This window comes from Onthophagus taurus, chromosome 7 (genome assembly GCF_036711975.1).
Source record: "Onthophagus taurus isolate NC chromosome 7, IU_Otau_3.0, whole genome shotgun sequence".
Classification (NCBI taxonomy): domain Eukaryota; kingdom Metazoa; phylum Arthropoda; class Insecta; order Coleoptera; family Scarabaeidae; genus Onthophagus; species Onthophagus taurus.
The window spans coordinates 5,800,419-5,815,759 of NC_091972.1; the positions used below are offsets into that span (position 1 = coordinate 5,800,419).

The 15,341-nt window shown below is 31.4% G+C and overlaps 3 protein-coding genes across 3 annotated transcripts; 1 reads left to right on the plus strand and 2 right to left on the minus strand.

Moving 5' to 3' along the window:
* Positions 1 to 84: 84 nt before the first annotated feature.
* LOC111415067 (transmembrane protease serine 9-like) lies at positions 85 to 7,065 on the minus strand. Its single transcript, XM_071198370.1, has 11 exons — positions 6,880 to 7,065; positions 5,458 to 5,664; positions 4,901 to 5,363; positions 4,543 to 4,844; positions 4,174 to 4,485; positions 3,708 to 3,926; positions 1,081 to 1,404; positions 940 to 1,024; positions 688 to 887; positions 540 to 635; positions 85 to 485 (listed from the first exon to the last, which is right to left on the minus strand). The coding sequence occupies exons 1-11, from the start codon at positions 6,962 to 6,964 to the stop codon at positions 175 to 177; spliced, it is 2,604 nt and encodes an 867-aa protein (XP_071054471.1). The 5' UTR covers positions 6,965 to 7,065; the 3' UTR covers positions 85 to 174.
* A 3,409-nt stretch (positions 7,066 to 10,474) lies between these two features.
* LOC111415071 (CLIP domain-containing serine protease B9-like) lies at positions 10,475 to 12,123 on the plus strand. The gene is made up of 4 exons (XM_023046563.2): positions 10,475 to 10,880; positions 10,941 to 11,334; positions 11,400 to 11,611; positions 11,663 to 12,123. Exons 1-4 carry the CDS (start codon positions 10,799 to 10,801, stop codon positions 12,058 to 12,060), a joined length of 1,086 nt encoding a protein of 361 aa, XP_022902331.1. The 5' UTR covers positions 10,475 to 10,798; the 3' UTR covers positions 12,061 to 12,123.
* A 786-nt stretch (positions 12,124 to 12,909) lies between these two features.
* Positions 12,910 to 15,201, minus strand: LOC139430904 (CLIP domain-containing serine protease HP8-like). Its single transcript, XM_071198371.1, has 6 exons — positions 15,120 to 15,201; positions 14,765 to 15,070; positions 14,619 to 14,709; positions 14,371 to 14,570; positions 14,221 to 14,316; positions 12,910 to 14,163 (listed from the first exon to the last, which is right to left on the minus strand). Exons 1-6 carry the CDS (start codon positions 15,199 to 15,201, stop codon positions 13,850 to 13,852), a joined length of 1,089 nt encoding a protein of 362 aa, XP_071054472.1. The 3' UTR covers positions 12,910 to 13,849.
* Between the last annotated feature and the right edge of the window lie 140 nt (positions 15,202 to 15,341).

A 15,341-nucleotide genomic window follows, 5' to 3' on the forward strand; every position in this document is an offset into this window, starting at 1 on the left:
AACAACATAATGATAGATTTTTTGAAAAAAATGTGTTTCTAAGAGCTAAAGTGAGTAATTCATTAATTTAACTTTCAATACAAATTGAGTGCTGCATACATTTTATTAAAAAAAAATGTTAAATTAAAATTGATACATATAATCGATAATGATATATTTAAAGATTATTTTATTTTAAGGTTGAATATTATCCAAAATCCATTTGGTATATGATGTCAGTTTTGTGTAAACACCTGGGAAGTCTTTTAAGCCACAACTAGTTGGTCCAATTGAAACCAATCCGACTTGAACGGTTTTGATTATACCATCAACATTTACCACAGTCATAATAGGACCGCCACTATCGCCGTTACAAGAATCTTTACCATCTTTTCCACCAGCACAAAATTGTGTATCTTGTATTGGAATGGGGCTATAACGTTTGTTACAAATATCGTTCCCTTGTAATGGAACTGCTGCTTTTAGTAAAACAGTACTTTGACCACCTAAAAATATTATTTGAATTAATTCTGCTTTTTATTTCATTTAAGTCTATTTACTAAATTCAGTCCGTCCCCAACCGACCACGAGAAGATTATTCAGAAATTTAGGTGTTAAATTTTGATTTATGGGCAAACAAATTGGTTTAACAGCACCTAAAACATGTTATTTTCACATAAATTAAGTGATTTTTGATATTTATCTTACGGTTTATTATTGCATCTCTTGGTAAACGAATCAATGCTATGTCGTGCTCGTAAGGTTTCTTGTTATATTCTGCATGAATCTTAGCATCATTACTAGTAACATCAAAATCTTGATGCGGAGGAGCACAAGTTGTAATATTTCTTATTGAAACACAATCAATGGGCGTTGCAAAGTCGTATTCACCTAATCGAGCGCCAATTCTAAAATAAACCAATTTTATTAAAAATTCACTAAATAATCTTTAAAAAATACAATTTTGATGTTATGCAATGAGCTGCAGTTAAAATATATCTTTTATTGATTAATGATCCTCCGCAACTATATGGAATAGCTTTTTCTAAAAACATCTAATTTAAATAACATTTTCTTTTTATATTTTAGCTTTTATCTTACTCGAGACGTATTTTAGAGCAACTTGCCATGGAAATTCCAATAAATCAGCTTTATCACCATTAGTTATTCTGCTAAGTGCTTCAGCTTCACCGCAGCCATCTGTTGGTAATAAACTTCCATTATCATTAGGATCAGCTTGAGGAGTAATCTCGTAGTTTGGGCAACATACTTTTGGATTCGTATCAAATCCGCAATAGTATTTTTTCAATTCCTCTTTGAATTGATTGGTTAAACCTCCGCTATTCAAAACATTCATTATCGGCTGACATTGGTAAATGTTAATGCATCGTCCGGAAGTGTAGGAAGGAGTAATACAGTTAGAGCCTTGAAAGAGAAAAAAATTAATATATACAGGGTGTCCCGCAACGATTGTACAATACTGCATCAGCGTATTCTCTGATCGAAAACAGACAAGAAAAGTCTAATAAACATAGGTCCGAAAATGGACCAATTTCGAGATATTCAAAATTTAGTTTCATAAGCTGACCTATTGTAAACATCATTAATTCTAACGATTTAGATGCAGTAATTATATGATTACCATGGTTACGATGGTTAAGATAAAGTTTAATAAATAATAAGATAATATTAAGTTAATTAATACAGTTCATTAATAATTTAACAAAACAAGTAACAAAGATTGTCGAAGAAAATCGTTCAACCAGCATAAAAACAACGAATATTTAACAAATTGGAAAAGATTCATGTCATAATAAATGTTCAATATGCGCACCATTTACTTCTAAACACAAACGGATACGTTTTCTAAATGAACTTCTAATGCGTTCAAAGATACCAGGAATTTGTTTTACTGTGTCAAATGAGTTACTAATTTTATTCTTCAAATCCTGCACATTTTGAACGTCTTCAGAATAAACAGTTTGTTTTAAATGTGCCCAAAACCAAAAATCTAACGGATTTAAATCTGGTGAACGAGGTGGCCCTCCTCGGCCAATCCACTTATTGCCAAATCTGTTATTTAAGTATGCTCGAGTAGCGCGTGCATAATGTGCTGGTGCTCCATCGTGCATAAAGTAGCAATCTTCTAGAATTTGTTGACGTAATTCATCAAATGCCTCTGTAAGGTCATTTTGTAAAAAATGTATGTAGGCATCGGCTGCCAATCTCTTTGGAAGAAAAAATGGACCTAATAACTGATCACCTATAACTCCAGTCCATACTAGTTTCTAGTATTGCATGGGGATTTTCATCGCTCCAAACGTGCGCATTATGAATATTAAAAATTCCGCTTTGAGCAAATGTTGCTTTATCCGTAAATACAATGTTTATGGGAAAGTCGACGTTTACTATCTCTTCCTGTATGGCCCACCTACAAAAAATCTCTCTTTTTTCGCCATCATTTTCTGTTAGAGCTTGAACGGTGTTGTAATGATAAGGATAAAGCAACTGCTCCCTTAAAATGCGGTGAATGTTTTCTTGTGCAGAAATTCTTCTCAAAACTGCTTCTTCTAATTCCACCGGCCTTGTGTAATGTCTCTCCGTGGAATGGCTGTGGGTTACGCTTCCCGTTTCTTTTAATCTGAGAAATAGTCTGCTAAAGGTGTGACTATTAGGCAATCGTCTGTTCGGGAACCTTTGCGCGTAATGACGAGCTGCTAACGACGCATTTCCATCAGCTAGTCCGTAACAATACACCATATCCGCCATCTCTTCCTTGGAGTAATTAATAGGAGCCATACTTAATAGTTTTATTAAATTAAATATGATGTTAACAATATCAACTTATGAAACTAAATCTTTGAATATCTCGAAAATGGTCCATTTTCGGACCTATGTTTATTAGGCTTTTTTTGTTTATTTTTGATCATAGAATACGCTGATGCAGTTTTGTACAATCGTTGCTCCCTGTAGATATGTTTGTTTAATAGCCTAATAGTAAAACTTAGACAAGAATATTATATCTATTCAACATTGTTGTCATAGCGATGCTCAACCGTCAAAACTGCATTCGAAGCTATTTTGGAAATGATGATATTTCTTCGGCGACAACGTTGACCTGCAGATTTTTCAGGAGATGAGTTGTTATAAGTGGAATAATTCTAAACAACTGCGTTTGTTAATAATACAGTGAATTTCACTTAAGATGTAATATACAAAAATATATTTCCATAGTTGCATATTTTTATTGAACTAAAAACATTCAATTTTGCGTCAACAATCTGAAGTTTTGAATAAAAATAAAACATTTTGCGCGTAATGATGATTTTAATTCATCCGACCGATTTCAAGGTCTTAATACAAATTGAAATGTTTGTTTTTGTTTTAATGATTTATTACATTTTGTTTAAAACGATTTCAATTCTTTTATAGAAACTTGGTGACAAATATATACAAACAATATGTTACAAAAATTCTATGAAATTGTTGTTGAAGTTGTTATCGGCTTTATTTTGTAAGTCACGGAATTACTAAATAGGAAGAACACTTTATACAGCTATAAATTTCCACAATTAAAAGTTTGCTTTGTCCTAAAATCAACAGACCAAAACAAAGCTAATGTTTACAACACCAACAGTTTTTTTATGTGGTTCTTCTCACTAAATTATTTTAATTAATTTACGTTTATTATGCTGTTTCAAATTGTAGATAATTATAAATGTCCTTACCTGCATTACTTTGTGACTTAGAAAATGATATAAAACATAACAACAGCGTTAATGATGTAGTTATAGACTTCATGACAACTCGCACTGGATTATCAATTTTTGAATTAGTATTTATATAGTGGATAAGAATTTCAATGTTTAATTTGCGAACTGTTCGCCAGCAAAGGCTGCACATCGACTGTAGCGTACAAAAACCAGTTCTAAATGAGACAGCAGTCGCACGAAAAAAAAGATTAGTTGTTTAAGTGGTTCCAGAAGTAATTTTTGAAAAAAAATTTTTATCGCCTTAAGTCATGAATAAAACATAAAAACCTTTAAAGGAACGGAATGTTTATTTGTTAATTATATTATAAAATACAAATTTATTAAAATAGTCACAACATTTATAAGCACATCAGACATAAATACGCATTGTTTTTTCTTTCTTCCTACCAGTCTTTTCATTAAAAATAAATCGCGGATTCTTAAGGTTGTATGTTGCTCAAAATCCAATCCATATACGATGATATTTTTGTGTAAACAGCTGGAACCTTTTCTGTACCACATACTTTAGTACCAAACGAAACCAAACCTGCTTGAACCCATCTAATTATACCATCATCAACCACTGAGTACATTATAGGACCTCCGCTATCGCCAGAACACGAATCTTTACCATCTCTTCCACCTGCACAAATTTGTTTATTCGATATAGTTACTTGAGTTTTAAAAACGCCTTGACAATCTGCTTGATTTACGTATGGTACGGTAACTTTCAATAAGACGGTGCTTGGTTGTCCTAAAATGATAATTTTAAATTAATAAAAACGACTTTTAGGTAAATCTCTCAACTTACGCAACTCTGTGGTTCCCCACCCAATAACAGTGAGGTTTCGGTAATCAGAATCTTTTTTCATTAAGTTTTCTTTTGATGGTAAACAAACTGGACCAATCGCGTCAGTAAATTTAATTTCTCTAGGCAATCTTATTAAAGCAATGTCATTTTGAATTCCTTGTTTTGAGTATCCCGAATGAACAATCGCATCTTTTTCGCTAACATCAAAATCTACGTGTTGTGGAGCACACTTTGTTTTATTTCGATCTACTATGCAATCGGGGTTGGTGTTAAAATCATATTCACCTAAACGGACCCCAGTTCTAAAATTATTAAAAAAAAATAAAGGAATTGATCGAAGAGAAATTTTAATACTTACAATTTTAAAGTTCTAATACAATGAGCTGCTGTTAATACATATCTATTGTTGATTAAACTTCCACCACAATGAAACGGTATTGGTTTTCCGGTGTCATATTTTAAAGCAACCGACCAAGGAAATTCATAAATATCGGCTTTTTGACCGTTTGTAATTCTATCGAGACTGTTTGATAAACCGCATTCTGTAGGAAGTAAAATAGATTTGTCAACGTCGTCATTTTTTGTCGCTGGCCCTGGCCCTGATAATCTGATAGGATTTTTTGGACAACAAACAATGATGTTTTGAATACCAACTCCGTCGTATCTACAAGTGTATTGTCGTAAAACATCTTTCGTGGCTGCATCTAACGTTCCGGATCTTTCAAGAAAATCGGTCATTGGTTTACATTGTAAAATTGGTATACAAGATCCTTGTTCTTTCTCTGGGGTGGTACATGTCGAAGGTTCATCATAAAGCCATTCTGCAAAAAATACAAGTTAAAAATTGATTTAAAAGTAATAACAAAGTTAAATAATATAGTAAAGTGGAATTTTCAAGAAATGATAATAATATACCAAAATTAATTCTTAATTCTGATGGACAACAAACTGATAAAACCGAATTTTTAAAGGAACAATAATACTTCTTGAAATGAATTCGGTAGGTTTCATTTAAAGGATGTTTTGATAATAAATCGACCATTGGCTGACAATCATTGATTGGTATACAATCCCCGGTGTATCCATCTGGTGTTCTACAACCTCTGTCATCAATTGCCCATTCTGCAAGGTGAATTATAAAAAATTCTATGTAAACTGATTGTTTGTTTTATGTATAACACAACGATAGCTAAAAAGCAAAGCCAAAAAAGGTTAAAAATGTTTTGATATTGAAACTTTACATATTCATGCAAAAGTTATTTCATGATTTGTGTTCTTATTCGATATGATTTTATTTTGCATGCCAAATACTGTATTAATCCATCTGCATCGTTTAGAAGAGATGACAAAGACTTTTTAAGTATGAAGTTAGATCCCCAGGATGGATATTTTGGTAAGTTTTGATATGGAACCTCTATTTATTTGAATATCAGGCAAAGATGCCGTGGGTGGTCTTCAGCAGAAAGTCATTCTGGAGGGCTTACCGAAATATGTTCCAGAGCTAATTTCTACATGGAGATGTTTGAAAAAAAGTCCATGGAAACCAAAGCTAGGGTTTCGTTACGTGGATGACACGTTTGTGATCTGGCAGTATGGAAAAGAGCATCTCCAGAAGTTCCTAGACGAATAGAAGTTGAATAGAACTTGCCAAATTTTTACCTTTTTTTGGTCATTAGAAAGACAGAACTAGAAACATTTACGTTTTAGTCATCTTGAAAGACGTATGGCTAAATCCGAATGTTTCTAATTCTAGTTTTAGTGTTACTTCTTGTTTTATTTTTATTATATCCGAGAAAGTGAAATTGAAATTGATTAAAACGTGCGGTTTAAGTTTGAATTAAGATGCAATTTACTATTCAAATGTTAAAAAAAAAGTTCTTCTCGTCTCACATAAAATGTTAAGTAACAGGGGAACAACCGTGACTGGAAAATTATACAGTCATTTAAAAAACTGGCAATTTACCTCCAACCAGATAAAAACTTTCGAATGTTATTTAGCTTAAATTCGGTTCTTTGACATATAGATGAGTAAACGACCTTGAAACGTATCTAAAAATACACAAAATACGAGACGTCTTTATGTCCTACAACCTATATTATACAAAGATAATCAAATAAATATGTTCAAATTATTTAACTTTAATATTTTTTAACGTTACAAACTATTCATAAAATCTGCAAATAATAAAACAAAGACGATAAAGCACGGATATACCTAGAAGATATCCATTTTAATTTATCCAAATAATAAACAGTCGCAAAGCAGGAATGATGCAAAAATATTTAAAACACGCAAATGAAAAAAACAAGAAAATATAATAATCGTTTTATACTCACGTAATAATCTTCTGTTTGTTGTCGCGGAATCAACGTGGTTTAGAATTGCAAACAGAACGATCGGGAAAAAACTAACAACGAACATGTTGCTTGTGTCGGAAACCACTAACAACTGATCAACGAAAAGTTCAGTAGCGGTTCTTAAATTGAGCGACCATGAGCTGGTTAATTGTTAAGGACGCTGTTGAATCGCCTACGGCGGTACGTCGATGAGTTACATGGGTTTAGCAAGAATGTTATCTCTTTTTTGTTAGGCTGAGTATCCATTCGAACCAATATTCATACCCAATCATTATGGGCTTATAAAGAAAAATTAGGGTGACTTTTTTGTAATTAAAAAGGAAAATTCCTTTACTTAACAATATTTTAATTATAAACGGTGTTAATTAGCATTCAAATAATGATCTTTTGTGGTTTTCTGATTATAACCTTGTTTATATTCCTTTTAATTTCAAGAAAATCAACTATAATCAACTTGAATAGATTTTTAATGAGTATAGATTTAATAAATTTAAAATTTTATTTTTGAGTGAATTTGAGCGATTTTAAAGAATATGCTGTTAGTGTGAACACCACTTGGTTCACGTGTTAAAACATAATAAGCGAAGAGCAACGATCTAGAATCAATAATAAAAGGACGGGGTTTACAATGAAAGCAGGATATTAAGAGGAATTCTGTTGCATTGTTTATTTGAAAACATTTTGCTGAGCAAACAGTCAACTTGTAAACGTTAATGGAGTTCAATATTTGCATTCTTTAATTTTCCATGACATTCAGCCTACGGTTAATGGTCATGGCAACGGAATTCGTGGAACAGAATGATTAAGTCTTCGGGAAATTTGAATTGGTCTCTAAAAATTTTCTACGCTTTGAAAAAAACGGGATTTCACCGAATGATTCTGACTATAAAGTTTAATTAAGTGTATCTTATCGTTATTTCCTTCAATGGTCTAATTAAATTCAAGGCCAATTAAAACGATCAAATTCATTTATAATATTGTTAATAATATAAAGAGATTTACAAAAATGTCTTGTTTTATAAGCAACACCTCTCTATTAATTAAAGTCGTTACGTATTCATTCTACGTCATAATTTTACAGTTCATGAACAACAATGACGGGTGTTATTGTAAGTAATGAAATGATAAAACTGGTGTGGATTTATTTGTAAACAACTGTTAAATTAAATTGATCGCATCTAAATTCCCACTTTGTACGGTGACGTATTAAGAAATTTTGTGCGCGTATGGATAATTTGTTACATAATCCGAAATTTCCCGTTAGTACCTAAGATAATCGTATTTTTAAATTTATCTTCATTGTTACTGTTTCCACGTTTCTAAATATAGCAATCAAGTCTTGAAAATTAATTAATTTCCAGCACAAGCTGATCTCTTGACGTAAAAGAAAATTTATGTGACGTCTAGTTAGTAGCACCCAAAGTGTGTGTTTATTTCTAAGAAATCTCTTGTAAAAGTGGTGGTATGCACATTAATTTGCACGAATCCGTTGAGATATGAAAATTATAAAAGAAGCATTCTTCGAAATAACTGTAAAAATTAAGAGGAGATTTGGTTGATTAGTTATTATATGAACAAATAAACGTTTGTGTCGATTGTGTTGTTTTCAAACCCACGAAGACGATAACCCGTTTAAGATCTAAAGATAGAAATTTAGGATTTCTTGTTAATATTATACATTTTTTTAAAGCGTTGCAGATGGTTTTGATGATTTGAAAACCGATGGATAACAGTTTCTCTCTTAAAATAACCTTGAAGTTATAAGCATTTAAATATAACGGCTTTTCAGCAGGCTTTTATTCAAGTTTCAAACTATAAAGGATTTATTTTTGATGTCCTAATCATAAAATTTTGGAAGATATATGATTGCTAATTGATCCCATGTTTCTTACACAGAAACCCAAGGAGATGGAAACAAGTCTTGTTTTCCAACCTATTGAGAAGATTATACGAGAGTCACTGCTGAACCTAAAATGGTCTATCGATACAAGAAGTGTACAAGTAATATGTACGCGGATGATATATTGATCATTGGGAGAATATGTGCACATTCCTACCCAGGGTTCAACAGGAAAATATAAACATTGACAGTCACACTGATATGTGTCACACTGCGTAAGTTTGACCTTGAGATTTTAGAAGGAGGTTCGTCAGTGGACAAATAGAAGTGAAGGTCAACATGTATTCATTGGCCATTACATGCCCTCAACCTTGAGATTCATCTCAAGAAAACGACGAGCCAAACACCTTGACTCTAAAAACATTCAAGGTCACGATTGTGTCGTGCCGCCTTCACCTTGAGATCAAGGTCAATTACAACTTAGTTAAGGTAACTTTATTTTGACCTTCACTCCTCCTCCTCCTCACTTTAGTTTGTCAGTTTGTATTCTCAGCTTACTATTTCACTAGTATGGGTGTTTAAAGTAACCAGAGTCAAAGTCACACGTCGTTCTAGGTATAGTGTTAGTTCTAGTAACAGTGCTAGTGTAAAACTGGAACTAACACTACACCTAGAATACGAAACATTCTGGTTTAGCCACATGTCTCCCAAGATGGCTAAACCCGAATGATTCTAGATATAGGTATAGCGTTAGTTCTGGTAACAGTACCAGTGTAAAACTAGAACTAACAGTATACTTAGAACTAGAAACATTCGGGTTTAGCCACACGTCTCTCAAGACGGCTAAACCCGAATGATTCTAGTTCTAGGTATAGTGTTAGTTCTAGTAACAGTGCTAGTGTAAAACTGGAACTAACACTACACCTAGAATACGAAACATTCTGGTTTAGCCACATGTCTCCCAAGATGGCTAAACCCGAATGATTCTAGATATAGGTATAGCGTTAGTTCTGGTAACAGTACCAGTGTAAAACTAGAACTAACACTATACTTAGAACTAGAAACATTCGGGTTTAGCCACACGTCTCTCAAGACGGCTAAACCCGAATGATTCTAGTTCTAGGTCAAGTATTAGTTCTAGTAAGAGTGCAAAACTAGTTAGTTCTAGTTTTGCCCTAGCTTGAAGACGCACGGCTCAACCCGAAACTTTCTATTTCTAGGTCTAGTGTTAGTTTTAGTTTTAATTGTTATTCAGCGCTAGATTGTTGTATATTTTTGTTGAACTACAAATAGAACTAACACTAGACCTAGAACTAGAATGTTTCAGGTTTAGACGTACGTCTTCAGAGTCTTTAAAGTTCAAATCAAAAATTGGTCCATTATATCGAAGTATTACCGTAATTTATGGGACGACATTTCTCTTGCAAATTAGTGCACAGTTATAAAGACGGAACACTCTGTCTTTGTAAGTGAGAAGTAAGAACTATTACCAAAAAATGAAGCAATCTGTTCAATTTTACCAAATGGTCACATCAAATTACAGTAAATAGTTTGCTATATTTTATATTACATTTTTTTATTTTCTGAAAAATTCTTTAAGATCGAAATGAGTAATGTAACACATAATTTACCACACCACCAAATTTTAGCTCTTATACATCATTATATAATCCAAAATTTCCTCTTAGTGTTTAAGATAATTAGTCGTTTTTTCCCCACCTTTCTAAATATAGTACACAGGTGTATGGCCTTAATTGATTTACAATCGATTGACGCACAAGAAAAGTTATATGACACCTGATACCACTGTAGAAGAAATTAGATTTTGTGAAATAACTTCAACTTTCGAAGTGGCAATGCAAGTCGATATATTAACAGTTAAACTTATTTTTTTATGAAATAATGCACGCATTTACCTTGGGTTATTGATCTCTACTGGGTTACCCGAGGATAACCACTTTACGAAAAAAAGATGTTAAAGATTCCAGTTTTGTCTTGTTGTTTTAACTCTTTCGCTCGTAGAATAAATACCAAGCTTGTTGTTCATCGAAAGGCAATATGAAAACTTTACTCGTGGTTTTTGGTGTTTTGATACAAAGTTTTTTTTGTAAAGGGTTTGTGTTTCCCGATCAATTCTATAGTAAGTAACACAATCAGTTAAATATTTCGATTGTATCATTAATAATTAATTTTATTTTAGCTGCTCTTTTAGAAAATTTAAATGGTTTTAAGAGAAATGAAACCAAGTTTGTTAATAATTCTTTTGAAATAGATGACAATAACAATGAAATTAAACAAGACAATGAAAAAAAAATTAATAAATATGTGATGAAACTTGAAAATCGTTTTGACAAAATTGAAATTAATGTTAATAACCTTTTAACTGAAGATTGTGGAAATGTTCGACCTACATGGAGAGGAGAGGAGAGAGGAATAAGACAATCTGAACTTAATGAATTTCCGTTTTACGTTGATTTGATTTATGAAAATGATACTGAAAATAGCACCACTAATTCGATGCACTGTGGAGGAACGTTAATAAATGATCGATTTGTGGTAACAGCTGCAAGTTGTATAGAATCGAAACCAAATATGTAAGTAATTGTAATAATTTCAATTAAGTTTTTTAATTAAAATTTTTATTGATTTTTGTTTGTAGAATTGCTGTTCGATTAGGAGATCATGATCTCGATACCAACCCAGATTGTTATTCTGGAATAAAAAACAAGCATATATGTGCACCACCAACGGTCGACTTAAAAATAGAAAATAAAGACATCATCATTCACAATTTATATAGATCAAATTCTACAAAGCCTAGAAAATACGATATAGCTTTAATTAGATTACCTCAAAAAGTCAATTTTACAAGTTTGTATATTATCCTTTTTATTGATTTCTTATAAAACAATTAAATTTTAGGTGCTATAGAACCCGTTTGTTTACCGATAAAAGAAAGTTATCGTAAACAGGCAAATTTAACATTAATCGGGTTTCCTCAAAGAAATAAGTTAAAATCCAGAACGAACACATTATCAAGTTTGACTATTCCATATGTAGTGAACGCACATTGCCAAAATTTATTGCAGACATCAATAGGAAATGATTATTTATGCGCCAATGGTCAAAATCTAGCGAACTATTGTCAAGGTTATGGAGGAAGTGGACTTTTTTATGTTATAGTGGAAGATTATCGTCTCAGATGGATTTTAGCATCTGTCGTATCTTACGATATGAATATATGTACTGAAAATTATCTTCCCAAAGTATTTACCAGGGTGGAATTTCACAACAGTTGGATTTTGGAAAATATTAAGTAATTTTTTTTTCATGATGTAATTTTAATAAAATAAGTTTTGGAACGTCTTTTTTGTTAACAATTACATCGTTTTTTAATGTTTAAACTCCAAACGATATAATGATATGTAATAATTAACATATAATTATATAACCGTTATTATCATTATAATCTAATTATTATTACCATTAATATGCGGGATTCCGGAAGTTAATTGCCTCAACTTATGTATTTAACAATTCTTTTTGGTCCTAGTACCATTATATATATATATATATATATATATATATATATATATGTATTTATATCTGGGCCTCAGAGCAAAAAAAAAGGAAGGTTACTTTAAACCTTTCGGTCGATCTTGGCAAGACATTTATATAAAAAGTCGATTTTGATCAAAAATTAGATTTTCGAAAATTAATTAAATCATAACTCAAAAACTAAAAGCGATGGGGAAATATTTTTTATACATAAAACCTTAGTAATGGACCATAAAGACTAGATCCATAAAAAGATTGAACCCAATTATTACTATTTTTTATTTATAAGCTCTAAATCGATTAACCATCAAAATTGTTGATTTTCGAAAATTAACTCAATTATAACTCAAAAACTAAAAGCGATGGGGAAATACTTTTTATTCATAAAATCTTAGTAATGGGCCATAAAGACTAGATCCATAAAAAGATTGAACCCAATTATTACTATTTTTTATTTATAAGCTCTAAATCGATTAAACATCAAAATTGTTGATTTTCGAAATTAACTCAATTATAACTCAAAAACTAAAAGCGATGGGGAAATACTTTTTATACATAAAACCTTAGTAATGGGCCGTAAAGACTAGATCCATAAAAAGATTGAACCCAATTATTACTATTTTTTATTTATAAGCTTTAAATCGATTAAACATCAAAATTGTTGATTTTCGAAAATTAACTCAATTATAACTCAAAAACTAAAAGCGATGGGGAAATACTTTTTATACATAAAACCTTAGTAATGGACCATAAAGACTAGATCCATAAAAAGATTGAACCCAATTATTACTATTTTTTATTTATAAGCTCTAAATCGATTAAACATCAAAATTGTTGATTTTCGAAAATTAACTCAATTATAACTCAAAAACTAAAAGCGATGGGGAAATACTTTTTATACATAAAACTTTAGTAATGGACCATAAAGACTAGATCCATAAAAAGATTGAACCCAATTATTACTATTTTTTATTTATAAGCTCTAAATCGATTAAACATCAAAATTGTTGATTTTCGAAAATTAACTCAATTATAACTCAAAAACTAAAAGCGATGGGGAAATACTTTTTATACATAAAACCTTAGTAATGGGCCATAAAGTCTAAATCCATAACAAGATTGAACCCAATTATTAATATTTTTTATTTATAAGCTAATCTAAATCAGTGGTGGCCATAACGTCGATCGCCAAGAAAATCAGGAATCTGAAATATCTATATCTGGGCCTCAGAGCAAAAAAAAGGAAGGTTACTTTAAACCCTTCGGTCGATCTTAGCAAGACATTTATATAAAAAGTCGATCTTGATTAAAAATTAGTGGACACCACTGGCTTAAAGACTTTTGTGCATAAAAGATCATTGTGTATAATCATATCTGCAATTTTTAATGAAGACCTTTTTTAAGATATTGAAAGCACATATCATGGGAAATACAAATTTTCTATCACAATAATTCAGCAAGGTTCACCCTAATAGCTTAGAAGATATATAAAGGTTGAAGTCAAATTACAATGAAAAATGGTTAAAATCAAAGTTCTTTTAATTATGTATTTTATAACTCCATATTGTTTAAAATCCAATCAATATAACTTGTTAATCGGGTGTAAACTCCAGGTATACCTACTTCTCCACAATTTTTCGGACCAAACGAAACTATCCCAGCTTGAATCCATCTTTTAGTTTCTTTAGAACCTACTGAAAACATAATTGGTCCTCCGCTATCGCCCGCACACGAATCTTTTCCATTCGTACCACCCGCACATAATTGATTCTGTGTTATATCAGCAACATTTTTAAATATCGCCTCACAGACAGAATTTTTAACATGTGGTACAAAAACTTTTAATAAAATTTGACTTACATTATCTGCAAATTATAAATTTAACACCAACATTAAAGTCATAATTTATTTTAAAATTTTACGATATTCAGTATTTTCCCATCCGATAACAGTTAACTCTTCCGAAAAAATATCTTGGGCATAATAACCAACTGGTAAACATATCGGGGCGATGTGATCTATACAAACGGTTATTTATTAACTGATGTGGTCCATCAAACCACATTTCTTACTGTTAAATTCGATAGGATGTGGTAATCTTATCAGCGCAATGTCATTCTCCATGGTTTTTCCGGAATAACTTTCGTGAATTATCGCATCGTTTATTCCAACGGGAATTTCGAGATATTCCGGGGAGCAAATTTCTAATTCTCCGTTTCGGTCACAATCTGGATTTGAATCAAAATTATATTCTCCAAATCGCAACGCAACTCTAAAAGATTTTCGATTAATAAGTACTAAAAAATGTTTGATTAGTTACAGAGGCGAAGAAGTTTTTATACAATGAGCGGCTGTTAAAACGTATCTATTACTGATTAAAGTTCCTCCACACAAAAACGGTCTTTGTTTATCTTAAAAAACAATGTTTTTATAAAAATGAACTAAAAAATTCTTCGAAGTACTCACCACTTAGATATTTTAAAGTAACTTGCCAAGGAAATTCAAAGAGGTAAGCTTCGATTCCTCGAGTTATTCGATATTCGATAAACGATAATGGGACACCGCAATCAATCGGAAGAACGCTATTTTCTATATTGGGTACATCAAATACTTCAAAAGTTGATCTTGTGGATACAATGGGACAACAAATTTGATGAGGTGGACATTGTGAGGAATTATACGCTGCACCATTTCCATTACAATCCGGTGACGATGTACATTTACCAAGAATGTCTTCAGAAATTTGACAAAAACCATCATTGTTGTTAATAGCTAAAAAAAAATGAGTTTATAAAAGTAATTTACAAATATAAAAACGAACAAGAACTAAAAGTTTCGAAATTATGATACAAAGAAATTAACCCGTAAAGAAATAAAGCGAATGCTGGAAATGGTTCAAGCATTTTAAAAATTACTAAATAAGTTTTTGCTCAAGTTTAAATATATATTATATACATTGTATGTTACCTTTTTAGCACGTTTAGTGCATTACAACATATATTTGAAAAGAAAAGTTATCTTAAAGGATTTTGTTAATAAAAAA

Coding starts and splice junctions, on each gene's coding strand:
- LOC111415067 (XM_071198370.1), bottom strand. CDS start 6,964: ATGTTCGTTGTTAGTTTTTTCCCGATCGTTCTGTTTGCAATTCTAAAC. Junction 4,845..4,900: donor TGTATTAGAACTTTAAAATT/GTAAGTATTAAA, acceptor TAATAATTTTAG/AACTGGGGTCCGTTTAGGTG. Junction 486..539: donor TTGGGGACGGACTGAATTTA/GTAAATAGACTT, acceptor TAATATTTTTAG/GTGGTCAAAGTACTGTTTTA.
- LOC111415071 (XM_023046563.2), top strand. CDS start 10,799: ATGAAAACTTTACTCGTGGTTTTTGGTGTTTTGATACAAAGTTTTTTT. Junction 10,881..10,940: donor GTTTCCCGATCAATTCTATA/GTAAGTAACACA, acceptor ATTTTATTTTAG/CTGCTCTTTTAGAAAATTTA. Junction 11,335..11,399: donor ATAGAATCGAAACCAAATAT/GTAAGTAATTGT, acceptor TTTTGTTTGTAG/AATTGCTGTTCGATTAGGAG.
- LOC139430904 (XM_071198371.1), bottom strand. CDS start 15,201: ATGCTTGAACCATTTCCAGCATTCGCTTTATTTCTTTACGGGTTAATT. Junction 15,071..15,119: donor TTTCGAAACTTTTAGTTCTT/GTTCGTTTTTAT, acceptor ATTTTTTTTTAG/CTATTAACAACAATGATGGT. Junction 14,710..14,764: donor TACTTTAAAATATCTAAGTG/GTGAGTACTTCG, acceptor TTGTTTTTTAAG/ATAAACAAAGACCGTTTTTG.